Raw genomic sequence first — 16,176 nt, 5'->3', positions numbered from 1 at the left:
GCGTCTTGATTTGGCGCGTTGGGCTTTGTAGAAAAGTTAATCGCTTGTTACGCACATCTTCCAGCAAAATGAGTAAGAGCCCATAAATTATGAACGTATTGTGATTGACTAATAATTGATACCATTGACAGATTAGTGGCGTAGTTTGCGTTCAGACTTCGACATCTTTCGTGTTTCTAGACCTGCCAGCCATGAATTTACGAGATCTGAACATCATCTCATGTGTGCAACGTAAGGTAAAGATCGCGCGTGCGCTCTGCGGAAAACTTATATATAGAACCGCATACGACGTTGGTCATACCGGTGGCACATCTTCGTTCTCATGTTTCGTCGCGTGAGACATGAGTGTCAGCGGAGTGCTTACGTCCAGCGCGTAAGTCAGTAAAGAAATAAAAAAAATCTTTCCACTTTTTCAGGAAAAATATATAGTAATTCCTGTTTACATTGTTATGGTTCAATTGGCTGGGGGCATTAGCGCACTTCCTAGTTTTAACTATATTTGTTCTGAATGTGAACATACACTCGTGACCCATACATAGCCATAACAACAATAATGCTTACGAACAACACTTAATTCAGATCGTCCCCAGGGGTCTCTTGTTTTGATTTTTAACGTAGTTGAGAACCAATGCTTAGTCCACCGTCAGACCAGCAGAGTCGTGCAGCACTTTCTGTTTAGTCTCGTTAGTTCTTACTGTTTAATGTAAAAGAGAATGTGCGAATGACTCACTTTTTCTTGCGAAATTTTACCATAGAAGATCTCGTGTAACGTAATCGCCTTAAGGTTTTTCCTGGCAGACCAATTGCGGTTTAGACCGCATATCATCTGTGTCTCAGCGTTCTCTTTCTCGTCCTCTATGACTGCCGGGGCAAGCTCGTTCCTCCTCCGTTTGAGTGCGCGCAGTCCCTCCTGAAGTATGTCGTCCATATGATTAGTAACGCGCTTATGTCGCTTGCTGCTCGGTTTTCTTGTTAATCAAGGCAGACATGTAGAAACGAGTCTGTCAGGTGAGATCTGAGGGTCGGGCATGCCGTTTCGATCTTGTGCAGAGTAGGATTGGGTGTGGTTTGAGAATGTATGGATCATGGGGAAGAGGAAGTGTCGGCCTGGCATATTTGGAAACGCCCAATCTCCCTTGTCAGATGCCCCTGCCTCGAATTATGGTGTGATGAGATGCGCGCGCCGGCACACGCAATTTTACTCCATTGTCTGGCATTTGAAAACAATATGCATCTAGAGATGGGTCCGGTATACAGCCTACAGTCCGGGTGGGCCAGCATCATATGCGGAATGTCCCGCCGAAGGCCCGCCAACTCACTGGGCCCACCGCGGGCGCACCGCCGGCTGCACCCTGCTGAGTGGCGCGTGGCTAAAACCCAACGCAGAGTCAGGAGATAAAGAGACCACCCTTTCCCAGGGCGTCGTTAGGACGTTGCGCATCGGCGCTTGCATGTCCCGTGAATCGAACGGCTCGAACACTTTTCGTTGTGGTGGCGGACCCTTTAGGGGAAACGTTTCCGTTGCGAGCATCCCGTCTATCATGCGAGGAAAAAGCCTTACGTGTGAATGGCTCAGCGGCCGAACAAATTTATGCATATTGCGTGGTCTAACGTGTGTGTGAACCCCTCCGGTATAGGCCATGGAAGGCTCTAGTTGTTCGCAGCTGCGGCACGCGCCCAGCCCACGCGGTAGTCAGCAACCGGCTTTCGTCCATTCGCCGTACTCAGCATTCCCTTCGCTCGGGATCAAGCCGGATGGACACCTTGCCACGCCCATTTATCAGGAAATACTTAAGTGTAGTGTGCGCCCGTGGGCCACGGAGGCGTGAAATGAAGAAGCGGTTTATTATGTGAGTAATTATTACAGAGTAATCCGACCCCCAAGCCACCTCCAAGCGTGAGCGCCGCAATATCAGTAATACCTATGTGTATTCGTGACGTACTCATTACGCGGTATTAGGTGTAATGGCGAGCGCGGCTCTGGCTCAACTGGCACAAGCTGACCGTATGGCGCCTTCATCCAACCCGGCGAAGTCTGAGCAAAGAGTGTGTGAAGCACTATGGCAAACAGACCGGACCCACCAACAGTGGTCTAGTCGTCTGGACTGAATAATCGACGAGCGAGTGCAAACCTACACGTGTGTTCTGCCGTGCCGAGCGCAACGCCCGGAGTTAATTAGTGGTGTTGCGGCTGACGATTACTGTGCGTTTGGAGTCATGTTTGTAGAGATAAGTCACTCATCCCCGGCAAGCGGTGCTGCCCGCGCAAGGTGAGGTTAGGCGCGACGGGCCGGTGCATGTAGGATGGACTTGAAGGCATGCCGGCGGGTGGGGGAAAAGGCCCATACACTGTGCAGGTTCTGGGATGACCTGCACTGGCACTTTTCAAACACAGGCGGTCGCCGTCCGTCCATGGGAAACGCGTCTCCATCGCACGCGACAAAGCGAAACACACACATATATATCATGATATATTTATACTACCCTCGACAATGCTGTTCACCTCCGGTCGACCTGCCGTATACGCTTCCTTAACGACATAATACCTACATACCACAGACAGGAGAGAGACAATCCCACGTGTCGAGCCGGCACGATGAACATCACACGACTAGCCACGTACATAAACCGACATGGTGACCGCATTTTTTACATCAACTACGCTGTAGCCTATGACGTCGTTTACTACAAACGCATCTAAGTAACGCACACCAACGTCATCGGCAGACTACGACGACTCCCGCGCGCGCACAGAGCAACGGGTAATCGAGATCACAATACATGGATTTAGCTACAGCGCGTTACGTAGCTCTAACGACACCTTACAAGCGTTAGTACCATGCGCTACGGCGAGTAATAAGCGGGGCTTGCTACGGACATAAGCGCGGAACGCGCAGGCCGCTTGTCGTCAGCGGTGTGGGGCAGATTACTACACTAGCGAGAGCACGTAGTGCTCTCATGAGTGGTTAAACGAATTCAAACCTCCGCCCTCGACGACGCCCCAGCGAAACCGTCGGTGCCCTCCTCCCCGACTGCCCCACCCCGAAAACGCTCTCCCTTCCGCGCACCGCCCGCCACTGCCCCAACCCAAAACACTTCACGCCCGCTCACACGCGTGTATACCCGCGCGCGCCTGCCTGCCGCAGGAGCCCAACACCTTTCTGGTAAGCCCCCGTCAGCCCCCACCCGAAAAACCTCACCCTAGCGGCCCTACTTAACGGCGTCACTTCGCTTCCCAAGAGCAACCACTATGACCACGCCCAAAAACCTCTCGCTCCCCCCTCCCCCCTCACCACCCCAACCCAAAACCTTCCCGTTCGCTCGCCAAATTTGGCCAATCTTTTTTCCCGCCCCGCACCGCCCTCCCGGTATCGCAGAGGCGCAGGAACGCGTACTGAGCAGCATAGTACAGAACGACGACGGACATACCGCATAACTAGGTGCCGCAAGCGCGACTAAAAAGCGAATACAGAAAGCACAACTACAGGTGACTGGTTCCTTCTCTACATTCCAAGCGCGCACTGTGTTTTTAGTGCGAGCCCTCGCCGTGTTCCTACTTTATATAGCTGCACTCGCGCCGCTACTCTTCATTCCTCTCTGCACCGCGTTCATTCCCCACTAATTCTTTATCACATCCGATGCACACATCTCGGCATAGTTTTACTTATTTCTCGAGTTGTGACATACCCCTCTGGCGGCAGTTACTTCTTACGCTTCGCTCACACTCAGGCCGTAATACCTTCTTCTCGCGCGCACTGGGGGAGCGATTCCGTCGGCGCTGTCTTCTCGTAAATTTCGCGTGCCGTCCGCGCCGCCGCTCATTCCCTCCTTCTGCGCGCCCCCCACACTCTTTGTGCCCGTGTTGTCCTCTCCTATATCACACTGATAAGCAACGCCTGGTCTCGCACTCGACATCACCTATTGTCGTGACAATCGAAAAGTGTCCGTTCCCGCAGGAAGGACCTTGAGCTCGCCAATGGCCGCCCTAACTGGTCTCCAAACGTCGTTTTTCGGCCGCGTGGGGCGACGCGACTCGAAAGTGGGAGCATGGCGCCAATGACCCCTGCGGAGAGGAACTCTTCTCCGGGGGTGCGACGAAAACTTCGGAACGGCGACCGTCCGATTCACCGAATTTGCGAGCCCACAGTCCACTGGGGTCGTGACCGCAGCGCTGGCAGAGAGCAGGGGTCGTCTTTTTCGCCGATCCCCGCCTACACCGGCGGCGGCGCGACACCCCTCCGTGCGCATCGGCGCAGCGAGCGCCGGCGCCATTAACTGTTGGTGGCGCCGGCGTCGTGCGCGGCTTGCAGTGGTGGCGCCCGCCATGGTGGCGTAGTACGTGCGCTGGCTGCGATCGGCCGAGCACCGCCGACCTCTGTGCGAGAATGTGCTGCTCCTCCCATCGCTCTCCGTGAGGCCTGCGACAGAAAACAAGAGAACTTGTGTGTGAGAGCCAGGGGGGGTTTAAGTCGCCACGTGCAAAACAGGTGAACGGTCTCCGTGGCGGCCCCTGCGGATAGAAAACATGAGGAACGCGGTACTTGTTGCGTCGCCCGCGTGCAGGAACAAAGAACGCCGCAGATTGAGGCGCGAGATAAAAGAAGGCAAAGACAAAAGAGAAAAACAGAAAGCAAATCACTTAGTTAACAAACTCACTGTGTATTAATCCAAGGGCAGCCTTAAAAATTATGTTTGCGTGTCCTGCCACTTCCGTTTCCCACAAGTTTTTTTGACATTTTGGGTTCAGATTTTTTTTTTTTGTTTTTAGCATTCCTCATAGTTAAGACTGAAACACAAACATGTGCTGCAAACATCGAGGAGAGACTTCAAATAACTTATGTATCCGTCACACAAAAAAAGACTGTACTAACCATACTCACTTCAAAATCGTGTCGGGGAGACCATGCAGGAACATAAGAATTTTTCTAAGGATGGCCAAGTGTCTCTTGGTCTTGCGCTTTTATCAGGGCATAGAGAACGAAGCGAGAGAGAGCAGACAGAGCTGGAGACGAGGGGGAGCAGAAGAGAGACTGGAGAACAGGGAGGAGAAGAGAGAGGATACGGACCAGATACAAGTGGAGCTGCCGACGCACTAGCAGGACACTCGCTCACCAAACACGGGACGGAGGCAGCTGCTCAAACACGCTCGGCGGCGGTTGCCCGGATAGCCGACGGCGGGAAACCTCCCACACGACCGCTACCCGGCAGTGGGGCGGGGAGCAGCGTGGCCGCCTCGGCGGAGACAGACTCGAGGCACTAGGGGCTCTGCATTCGTGCGCCGTCCGTCTCCGTGCTGCGCCAGCGCGGCCCCCCCTCGCGCGCAGCCGCCCGCCACCACACCCGGGAAAACAATGATTATCTATAACATTAAATAATCTTTATTATTTATTAATAATAATTATAATTTTCATCGAATCATATATTTGACAATAAAACCGGTTATTGGTAATTCGGCGTGGAGCAGCCCAAACCGCATGTAGACTGAATCGGCGCGGAGAAATATCTACGACGAGCGCCGGGGAGAGTAGTAGTCCCCCGGCCGACGTACATGGCGCCTGCGCCGAGGAGGGGCATGTCCGGACCAGAGGGCGTCGCAATCTGAGCGTAACATCAAGAGAGGGCGACACTAGCACGCGTCGCTCGGTCCTCTCGCCATTGGCTGAGGCCGTCGGTCGGGCGACTCCCGTGCTTGGGCGTTGCCCAGCGGGCGACCGGAGGCGCTGTGCCGTGCGGCGGGGCTGCTCCCCCCAATCTCTGCGCTGTGCCAGACTTCCGGCCCTGTAGGGCAGAGCTCGGCAGGTGGCTGTGCCGTAGTAGCTGCCGCTGCCGCGTCAAAGGGTCAGAAGGTTCAGGAATAATGGCTAATGCGACACCCGAGCTCAGGAAGCTGTTTGCTCAAATTAACGGGGCAAGCTAACGAGACGCTGCTAATGACTGAGAGAACAGCGAGGTATCTACGCGCGAGAGAAAGCGCAAAGAGGTGAAGAAGAACCGTAGAGAGACGAGAGAGGAGAGCAGAAATAAGAGAGAGTAGAGATAGAGAAATGAGCGCAGGACAGACGAGAAGAGACATGGACAAGACAGAGAGAGAGAGAGCAGACTAGAAAGAGACAGACAGACAGACAGAGAGAGAGAGAGAGAGAGACAGAAGAGAGACAGAAAAAGAGAGATAGAGAAAGAGAGAGAGAGAGAGAGTGAGACACATAGCACACAGCTGAGACCGAGATACAGAAAGACAAACAGACAACCGAGAGTAGAGACGAGCTGACGATGACTCACGCGGGGACCCGCGCTAGGACCAGGGTGACGCCATGGTGAGGGCTGCAGTTAGTGGCCCTGCTTCTCGTTATCATTCGCAGCCACTTGCAGGTAGGACTCGCGCGCCACCTGCCTTCCTCCTATGGGCTTCATTGTCGCCTCCCAGTCCGCGCAGAACCTTTCCTCGACAGCATCGACCTGGTGTGTGCAAGAAGCAGCGATGTACATACATGCATTACGCACGTACGCATGCAGCCGCACCAACGCATGCACAGCGACACCACGCACGACGTACACACACCATACACACCACCACCGGCGACTCTGCCTGTGTGTGCAGAGAAGCAGGCGTGTAAGCATACATGCACGCAACGCGCTCACGCACAACAGGTCCATACAACCAGCACACACTGTGGCTTGTGTGTGCAGAGAAGCAAGCGATGTACATTATCATGCATACGCACCGTACACGGCACGAAGCGCGTCGACGGCACACACAGCCATACACACTCACCATCACACTGTCTGTGTGTGCAAGAGAACAGCGATGTAAATACATGCATACGCACAACACACAATGCATGCCACCATGCGCCACACACACACCGGTGTGCTACATGCCTGCGATGCGCACAGAGATTTACCTCTGTGCCTGTTGTGTGCAGAGAAAGCAGCGATGTACATACATGCCATTACGCATGCGACGCTGGCACGCACAACGCACAAAGCGCACACGCACACGCACCCGCAGCACGCGACACGCAGACGCACACGACACCCACACGCACCCACACCACACACGCAGCACAACTCCTGCTCTTATACAAGCAGCCCTAGCTAGGTTTTTTTTTCTGTAGCCAAAGCAACTTAGCAGAATCCATTTTAATTAGCCAATTTGGAATTTCTTGTTACGCCGACATTCTGTAGCCTAACATTTTATAGACACAAAAAGGCGATAAATAATTTTCTTTTCTTATTTTTTCACAACTTTTATTATGCATGAAGTAGCAAAACTACACTTATTTAACTGGCAAACAACCTATGATTCACCACACTGTCTATGACTGAGAACACTAACACTATGATTCACCCACCATGACCTGACTCGACTGACGAGAGACATTCAAAGTTGTCTGCATTTTTTTCTTCCACTATCTGGCAGGAAAATTTTTTGCCACACGCACTGGCATAAGCACTTTTCAAAAGTCAATATCTCTTCTTCTGGGCGCTTCAATTTGATGGTGTAAATGAATCACAAACACCTTTCTGTTTTCAGGTTATTTTTGGAAGCTGTTTAGTAACAAATTATATGTCTGCTAAACCCCTCTCCACATCAAAACAACTGTTTTTTTGGATGGTAGGGTCACAAACAGCCCTGGCCATTGTCGGTCTCGTCGTCTCTCGAAGCAAACGAACAGTGCCACGATAGACGGGGCCCTACAAGTTGCTGAGTGGATGTACGCGCGCGGCGAGCACGGGAGGGAGGAGGCGAAAGAAGAGAGCCTGGCCAGCTGTTTGTGAAACGCACCCTACCCAAGACATCCACCGCAACAGTTGATTGGGAACCGCGGGTCTCTCAGCCAGCACCCATTATAATTGGTTATACAACAGCCTAGGACACTGTCTCAAAAATAGATGAAAACGACGGAGAGAAAGTGTTTGGTGGGCTCCGCAGGTCGGCGCGGCCCCCGCGTACGCGTGGGACATTTTAAATCAGAGAGTAGTCGTGAGCATCCAAAATGCCCTCCGGCGGTCGGGCCACAGGGAGAGGGGGATGAGGGATGCTCGGTACAGTGCCAGGAACGACATGATGGAGGGACTCACGTTTGAAACCAACTTACCTTGAAACAAGCTGGTCTTGTTACACCGAGAAGATCAATATGGGGTAGCGCGCGGACGCCGACGTGCGGAGCCACCCCGGGATGGTGTGGCGCGAGAGGAGAAAATTATTCAGCTGTACCCTGTAGCTCGAGAGCGCAGTGAAGAAAATGCACGACGAAGTTTGAACTGTTCTGGCCACTCTGTCCCGGGTGTCAGTTCAGTAGAAGTCAGTGGTGGTGAAATCATATCGTGTTAGTGTCTCAGTCATAGAACAGGTGCGTGATCATCAGTTTGTTTGGCCATAAATCAGTGTAGTTTTGTAGCTTCATGGCATATAAAGTTTGTGAAAAAATAAAGAAAAGAAAAATTATTTTATCGCCTTTTGTGTCTATAAAATGTTAGGCTACAGATGTGCGCTAACAGGAAATCCAAATTGGCTAATGAAAATTGCCTTCTGGCTAATTGTTTGGGCTACAGAAAAAAACCAACCCTAGCTAGGGCCCTGCTTAGTATGAGCAGGAGTGGTGTGTGTAGTGTGTGTGTGTGATGTGTGTGCGTGTGCGTTGCGTGTGCGCTGTGCGCTGTGCGTGTGCGTGTGCGTGGTGCGTGTGCGTGCCGCCCAGTGGCGCATGCGTATGGCATGGTATGTACATCGCTGGCTCTCTCTGCACACACAGGCCAGAGTGTAATTCTCTGTGCGTGTTGATGTGTGTGTGTGTGGTGTGCGATGTGTGTGTGTGTGTGCGTATGCATGTACTGTACATCGCTGCTTCTCTGCACACACAGCCAGTGTGTGTGGTGTGTATGGTGTGGTGTGCGGTGAGGCGTGCGTGGTACGTGTGCGTATGCAGTCATGTACATCGCTGCTTCTCTTGCACACACAGGCACAGTTGTGTGTGGTCGTGTATGGTGTGTTGCGTCGAGCGCGTGCGTGCATTGGTATGTACATCGTGGCTTCTCGTGCACACAGCAGGCAGAGTGTGTGTGTGTGTATGGGTGGTGGTACAGTGTGCGTGTGTGTGCGCGTGATGGCGTTGGTGCGTGCATGCGTTAGTGGCGTATGCATGTATGTACATCGCTGCTTCTCTGCACACACAGGCGATGCTGGAGGATAAGGTTCGTGCGACGGACTGGGAGGCGACGAATGAAGGCCATAGAGGAGCAGGTGGCGCGCGAGTCCTACCTGCAGTGGCTGCGAGATAACGAGAAGAGGGCCACTAACGAGCCGGTGAGTCATCGTAGCTGTCTCTATCTGTGTCCTGTTGTCTTTCTGTCTCTGTCCTCCGGCAGTGTGTCTATGTGTCTCCACTCTCTCTCCCCCGCCCCCCCCCCCCCGCCCCCCCCCGCCCCCCCCCCCCCCCCCCCGCCCCCCCCCCCCCCCTCCCCGCCCCCCCCCCCCCCCCCCCCCCCCCCCCCCCCCTCTCTCTGCTCTCTATTCTCTCTTTTTCTGTCTCTCTTCTGTCTCTCTCTCTCTCTTCTGCTGTCTGTCTGTCTGTCTCTGTTCTGTCTGTCTCTCTCTCTCTGTCTGTCTGTCTCTGTTCTGTCTGTCTGTCTCTTTCTCTATCTCTATCTCTCTTTTTCTGTCTCCCTCTCTCTGTCTTTACTGTCTCTCTCCCTCTTTCGCTTTCTCTCGCGCGTAGATACCTCGTGTTTCTATCATTAGGCAGCGTCTCGTTAGCTTGGCCTCGTTAATTTGAGCAAACAGGGCGCCTCTCTGAGCTCGGGTGTCGCATTAGCCATTATTCCTGACCTTTGACCGCTTTGACCCGCAGCCGGGGGTCTCGGCCAGCGCACCTGCAGCTCTGCTACAGCGGCGACATCTGGCGGCGAGAATTGGTGGGAGCAGCCGCGCACGTCGCGGTCGCCGCGGCAACGCAGCCACCCGGGATCGCCCGACAGGCCTCAGCCAATGGCGGAGGACGAGGACGGTGAGTGTCGCCCTCTGTTGATGTTACTCTCGATTGCGACGCCCTCTGCGGTGCCTCTGTCGGCAGCGCATCTGTTGGTACTACTCTCGCACCGCGCGCCGCCCCTCGGTCTGTATATTTATGATAGGGATATTGCTCTCATTCGTAAATGCGTTGGTGCACGCGAAATAAATAACCGTTTTTTTATTGTCAAATGATATAATTAATAAATTATAATTATTATTAATATAATAAATATTATTTAATAATGTTATAATAATATTGTTTTTTTCCAGTGTCGGGCGCCTGCGCCGCAGGCCCCTCAAGAGAGACGGACGGGCGCACTGATGGCAGAGCCCCTAGTGCCTGCGCGCGGACGCGCTCCCCGCCCCCACTGCCCGGAGCGGTGGAAGGGCCGTCGGCATGGGCGGAGCAAACGCCCCGCCCCCCCCCCCCCCCCCCCCCCCGAGCCGCCGTGTTTTTTGGAAAGCCAGTCTGCCTCCGTCCGGTCGTTTGGTGCGCGAGGCGTCTGCTAGTGCGTCGCATCTTCTCTCCCGCCCTTGTCCAACTTGTATCTGTCTATCTCTCTTTCTCTCTGTCTCAGTCTCTCTTTCTCTCCCCCTGTCTCAGTCTCTGTCTGTCTCTCTCGCTCTTTCTCTATCCTGATAAAAGCGCAAGACCAAGAGACACTTGGGCCATCCTTAAAAAATTCTATGTTTGCTGTCTCCCGACCCACGATTTTTTTAGTGAGTAGGTAGGTAGGTCTTTTTTTGTGTGAGGCATAATAGTTATTTGAAGTCTGTCCTCATGTTTGCCACACATGCTTTGTGTTTCAGTCTTAACTATGAGGAATGTAAAAAAAAAAAAAATTGAACCCAAAATGTCAAAAAAAACTTGTGGGTCGGTCGGAGGACAGCAAACATAATTTTTTAAGGCTGGCCTTGGTTAATACACAGTAGTTTTTAACTAAGTTATTTGTTTCTGTTTTCTCTTTTGTTTTGCCTTCTTTTATTTGCGCCTAATCTGCGCGTTCTTTTTCCTACGCGCGACTAACAGTACCTGCGTTCTCATGTTTTTATCGCAGGCCGCACGGAGACGTTCACCTGTTTCTGCACGCGACTAACCCCCCTGCGTTCTCTTGTTTTTCTTCGCAGGCCTCACGGAGAGCGAGTGGGAGGAGCAGCACATTCTCGCACAGGTGCTCGCCGAATCGCAGCAGGAGTACTACGCCACCATGCGGCGCCACCACTGCAAGCCCGACGACGCCGGCGCCACCAACAGTTAATGGCTGCCGGCGCTCGCTGCGACCGACGCACCACGAGGGGGCGCCGCGCGTGTAGTGGCGGGGATCGGCGAATAAAGACGACCCCTCCTCTCTGCAGCCTCTGGGTCACGACCCAGTGGACTGTGGCGCGTCGCAAATTTCGGGAATCGGGACGGGTCCGTTCCGTGTTTTCGGCGCACCCCGAGAAGAGTTCCTCTCCGCCAGGTGGCGCCATGCTCCCACTTTCGAGTCGCGTCGCCCCAGCGCGAAAAACGACGTTTGAGTCCAGTAGGGGGCATTGGGAAGGGGGGGAACGGATACTTTGTAAATAGCAATGTCAGTGTGTGAAGGAGGAAGGGCGGTGGTGCGCGCAGAAGGAGGAAGAGCGGGGCGCACGCACGGAAATAGGAACAGCGGAGGATGTGCGCGCAGAAGAAGGAACGGCGAGGGTGTGCACGGAAGAAGTAACGGCAGGGGGTATGCACACGGAAATAGGAACAGCCGAGGATGTGCGCGGATACGCTTGATAAAAGGAATAGCGGGAAGTGCACGCGGGAGGATGAAGAGCGGGGAGTGCGCTTAATAAAAGGAACGGCATGGGGTGTGCGCGCGGAAGAAGGAACAGCATTTAGTTGTCTTTCGTTATCGCTTCGTTATCGCTTCGTTAGCGTTGTCCGTCTCTTTGTACTATCTGCTACGTACGCGTGCTCGCGCCTGCGATACCGGGAGTGGGTGGGGGAGGGAAAAAGATGGCCAAATTTGGGAGGAGGGGAAGGTTTTGGGGTGGGGTGGTGAGGGGGAGGGAGCGAGAGGTGTTTGCGGTGGGGCGGTAAAGGGAGGGTGAGGTTTTGGCTGGGCTGAGGAGGGAAAGGTTTGGGGTGGGGCGGGGACGGGGAGGCCTCGAGCGTCGTGGGTGGTGGGTGGGGGGGCGGGCAGAGGTGCCTTCGCGAGTGGGAGCAGCACGGGGTGCGGGGAGGGAGGGGAGAGGCTCTGTGGGTCCGGGGGCGGGTGAGGGGGGTTTTATGGTGGTGATAACCTCGCTCGCTGGTAGTTGTAGGTAAATCTGGTGACGAGCGGCCGTGCGTTCGCGTTCGTCGTCGGTAGGGGGAGAGCGCCGAACGTAGTGTGTCGTCGGGCGGGGTGCACGCATGTACGTACGCTTGTATGTGGCGTGCGGTACGGTAACGGCCGCGGTGCCATCCATGTGTACGGTACGTGCGCGGTTGTGCGCCGGTGGTGTGTGTGCATGCGTGATGTGTGTACGGTGCGTGTGTGGTGTAATGCGTGTGTAGCTCGCTAGGTACATGCGTATGTAGCGGTGCATGCGTGTGAGTGGTGCGCGCTCGGTCTCTCTCTGTGTCTGGTATGTATTATTATGTTAGAAGATAGGTGGTTCGATGTGTTATATGCTATTATATGCGATAGTATTATGTGTGTGTCTTGCGCGCGTGCAGTTGGGCCAGAACGGTTCCCATGACGACGGCGACGGTGAAGCCGTGCAGCATCCCAGATGGAGTTGGTGGGTCTTCCCCCACCCCCTGCTCTCCCTCCATGGCGCCCGCCTCATTCCTAACCCTGCTGCCCGGTGTACAATGACCCCACCCCTAACCGTAGGCCTAGTGTTTTGCCAGGGCCGGGCAGTTGCCGGTAGCGCCACCTTTAGTGTTGCCCAGGCGGCAGTCGGCCGTAGCGCCACCTAGTGTTGCCAGGCGCAGTCGCCGTAGCGCCACCTAGTGTTGCTGGGCGCGGTCGCCACGGCACCAGTAATGTTGCCGAGCGTGGCGTCGCGGACTAGGTGTGCCCATGCCCTTCGTGCGGGCCGCGTGGTCCGCCACGTAGTGTCAGCCTTGGCGTCGGCCGCCGGCGTGTCGCACCAGTGTCGGCCTTCGTCGGCCGCGTGTCGCCACCTATGCTCAGTCCTTCGGTCGGCCGGCGGCTGTCGCCACTCGTGGTCGGCCTTCGTCGGCGCGCTGTCGCCCACCTAGTGGTCGGCCTTCGTCGGCCGCCGTGTCGCCACGATAGTGTCAGCCTTCGCCTCGGCCGGCAGTGTCGCCACCGTAGTGTTCAGCCTTGTCGCCCGCGTGTCGCACCTAGTGTCGCCTTCGTCGGCCGCAGTGTCGCCACCTAGTGTCGGCCTTCCCGCGTCGGCCGCGTGTCGCACTAGTGTCGCTTCGTCGGCCTGCGCGTGTCGCTACCTAGTGTCAGCCTTCGTCGGCCGCGTGTCGCCACCTAGTGTCAGCCTTCGTCGGCCGCGTGTCGCCACCTAGTGTCGTCTCTCCTCGCGCACGCAAACGTAGGTTTCTTTCTTCGGGAGTCGCTCGCGTCGTCGTGGCAACGGCGGCGTACTGTAGGCCGGCTTTCGCGAGCAAACCAGAATAAATATATAGTCGCCATACGTACTCGAACTCCGTGACGGCGTTCCATTGTTTTTTGTTCGTTCGTCCGCTAATCGAATACGCGATGGTGTTACGACGCGTTCAATCGCAATCTCAGGTGGCGTTGGGGAAAACTGGAAATACTCCGGAATGCTTTCGAAGGACGAAATACTCGCGCGAGGCGACGCGACACTGCGGATGTTTCTTCGGCAATGACCCCGCGACCTTGACACGGCGCCAACGAAACAATAGACTGACCTTTCAACGGTTTCGTTTGAGTTTTGACGTGCAAACCTTTATTATTCGCTAAAAATTACAACAAGAATGACGACGCGGCACAAACGTAACGTAACAAACGGATTTCATCCATCGAACACGACCCGACACTGACAACATCATTGACACTTTAACACGTTTCAATGTTACAGTCGGTCGGTCTATCTATGCAGGTGTCAGTCTAAGGTGTTCAGTCGGCGTAAGTCTATCGCTATCAGTCTACGCCTGGTTGGCCTCGGTCTATTCGCATCCGTCCAAGCTGCTGGCATCGCTGGCGTCGGTTTCGTAGGTTTTATAGCCGATGTTAGTCTATGCCAGTGTTGGTGTGTGTCTGCATCGGTCTACGCTGGCATCATATGTTCCAGGCCAGCGTGAGTCTTACGCTACGGGCCAGCGTGAGTCTACGTCGGCGTCAGTCTTAAGTTCCGGGCCAGCGTGAATCTACTACGTCGGCGCCCGTCTAAACTGACTAGCAGTCTATGCAGGCGTCAGTCTATCTCGGCGTCGTAGCCGAGCTTGAATCGCTCGAGGTACGCTCGCTCCGGATCGCGCGAGTTGCGGCGGCAGCGGCGGCCAATCGGCTCCAGGTCGGCATAGCAACGCGCAAACACGGCGTCGACGGCGGCACGCGCCTCCCGCTTGGTGAGTCCCCGCCGGACAGCCATGACGGAGTAGACCGCCTTGTTACGCACACACTCCTGCAGAGAAAGGTCAAAGGTCACGTGGAGGTCAGGTCAGGAGGCAGGGAAAAAATTCCTTTTTTTTTCACAGGAGCTCTTTTTCAAAGGTCTGTGGGAAAAATAGTTCTCGTCAATAGTTTTACGGGAGCTATTTCGGAGGTTTGAAGAGCGAATCGCGAATCGCTCCCGTGTATTTTTTACCCTGGGCCAGGAGGGAGTCGAGCTGCTAGTTGTACGAGAAAAAATTAACGTTAAAACAAATTTTTCCCCCGACATCGGGGGGCCCTGGTAACGCGAACACTGACCCTCCCAATGTACAACACATTTTCGACCGGAGTTTATTATTTTTTTGCACGCATTCTCTCATCATGGCGGGTGCTGCCACCTGGCGGGCAGCGCTGCGCGTACCTGATGCGTCTGCTTGATGTTGAACGGCGAGGCGACTCCGTCGACGACGGCACTCATGAACGAACACTGCGCGAGGTTGGCAGCGCGCACCTGAAAATACAAGATGGCGGCGTCAGCGCCATTCGCCTGTATGGGCGTATCGCGCGGGGGAATTGTGTGAAGAAAGATGAAGTAGACGGAAAAAAATATACAACGAAATGGAAGTCGAAAGAACGAAGAAGAAGAAAAAGAGACGAGAAGCAAAAGAAGACGACGACGTAAAAGAAGAAAAGTCCTGACCAAGTCGCGAATACGTATACAGCCGTAGCTGACCACACGTCCCAGCTAACAAGTCGCGTGCGAATCCGCCCTCCAGAGGGCGCCCGTCGCCGCTAGAGGGCGCAACACTCACCTCGGTGCAGGCGAGGTGGTGCAGGTTGGTGAAGTCTAGCTTGGCGCGGCACCAGTCGTACATGTGCACGAGCTCGTGCGTGAGCACCGCCTGCGTGTTGCCCTTCTTCTGCACCGCGTTCTGGCAGACGATCACCTGCAAACGAGGTCACGGGGAGGTCAAGGACATCTGTCAAGGTCGGAGGTGGGGCGCGGGTACGAGTAGTTGTTACACAGTGTTGGTTCTGATACTCTGTTACAAACACAGTTACGCAGGCTGTTTTTATTTCGTTTTCTTCTTCTGTTTTTTTTTTGCGATGTTACGTTTGAACTAATTGACCCTTCTCTTCGCTTGTTTCACTTTCTCTCTTTCTCTCTCTCTCTCTCTCTCTCTCTCTCTCTCTCTCTCTCTCTCTCTCTCTCTCTCTCTCTCTCTCTCTCTCTCTGTCTCGTCGTCTCTCTGTCGTTCGCTATTTCTCTCTTCTTCTCTTCTCTTCTATAACCATGCACGGGGGCCAATAGAGTGTATATATATATACATATATATATATATGTGTGTGTATACATATATAATGTATATTATATACATAGAGCTTAATTACGCTGCTCATCCTACATCGCCGACAACATGCACCCTCGCATGCATGCACGCACACACGCACACACACACACACACACACCACCCACCCTCGCGCACGCGCACACGCGCACCCACACACACACACACACACACACACACCACCCACCCTCGCGCACGCGCACACGCGCACCCACACACACACACACACACACACACACACCCAGCCTCGCGCACGCGC

At 54.4% G+C, this 16,176-nt stretch overlaps 2 protein-coding genes across 2 annotated transcripts in view; one reads left to right on the top strand and one right to left on the bottom strand.

The window, feature by feature from the left end:
* LOC106815177 (OTU domain-containing protein 5-like) overlaps nt 1-11,999 on the top strand; it is a gene marked incomplete in the record, with an annotated part of 18,808 nt that extends 6,809 nt beyond the window's left edge. The window contains 4 exon segments of the mRNA XM_014819608.1: nt 9,178-9,228; nt 9,230-9,317; nt 9,852-10,007; nt 11,129-11,999. Coding sequence (XP_014675094.1) covers nt 9,178-9,228; nt 9,230-9,317; nt 9,852-10,007; nt 11,129-11,271 — 438 coding nt within the window.
* A 1,899-nt stretch (nt 12,000-13,898) lies between these two features.
* Nucleotides 13,899-16,176, bottom strand: part of LOC106815185 (mitochondrial inner membrane protease ATP23 homolog) — a 4,353-nt gene continuing 2,075 nt past the window's right edge. Inside the window, exons 5-7 of the mRNA XM_014819615.1 lie at nt 15,381-15,515; nt 14,990-15,079; nt 13,899-14,599 (exon numbers count right to left, since the gene is read on the bottom strand). Coding sequence (XP_014675101.1) covers nt 14,390-14,599; nt 14,990-15,079; nt 15,381-15,515 — 435 coding nt within the window. The 3' untranslated portion in view covers nt 13,899-14,389. The remainder of the gene's footprint in view (nt 14,600-14,989; nt 15,080-15,380; nt 15,516-16,176) is intronic.

The sequence above is a fragment of the Priapulus caudatus genome, unplaced genomic scaffold, assembly GCF_000485595.1.
Source record: "Priapulus caudatus unplaced genomic scaffold, Priapulus_caudatus-5.0.1 Scaffold1057, whole genome shotgun sequence".
Classification (NCBI taxonomy): domain Eukaryota; kingdom Metazoa; phylum Priapulida; class Priapulimorpha; order Priapulimorphida; family Priapulidae; genus Priapulus; species Priapulus caudatus.
This window is presented reverse-complemented; position numbering and strand designations above follow the sequence as displayed.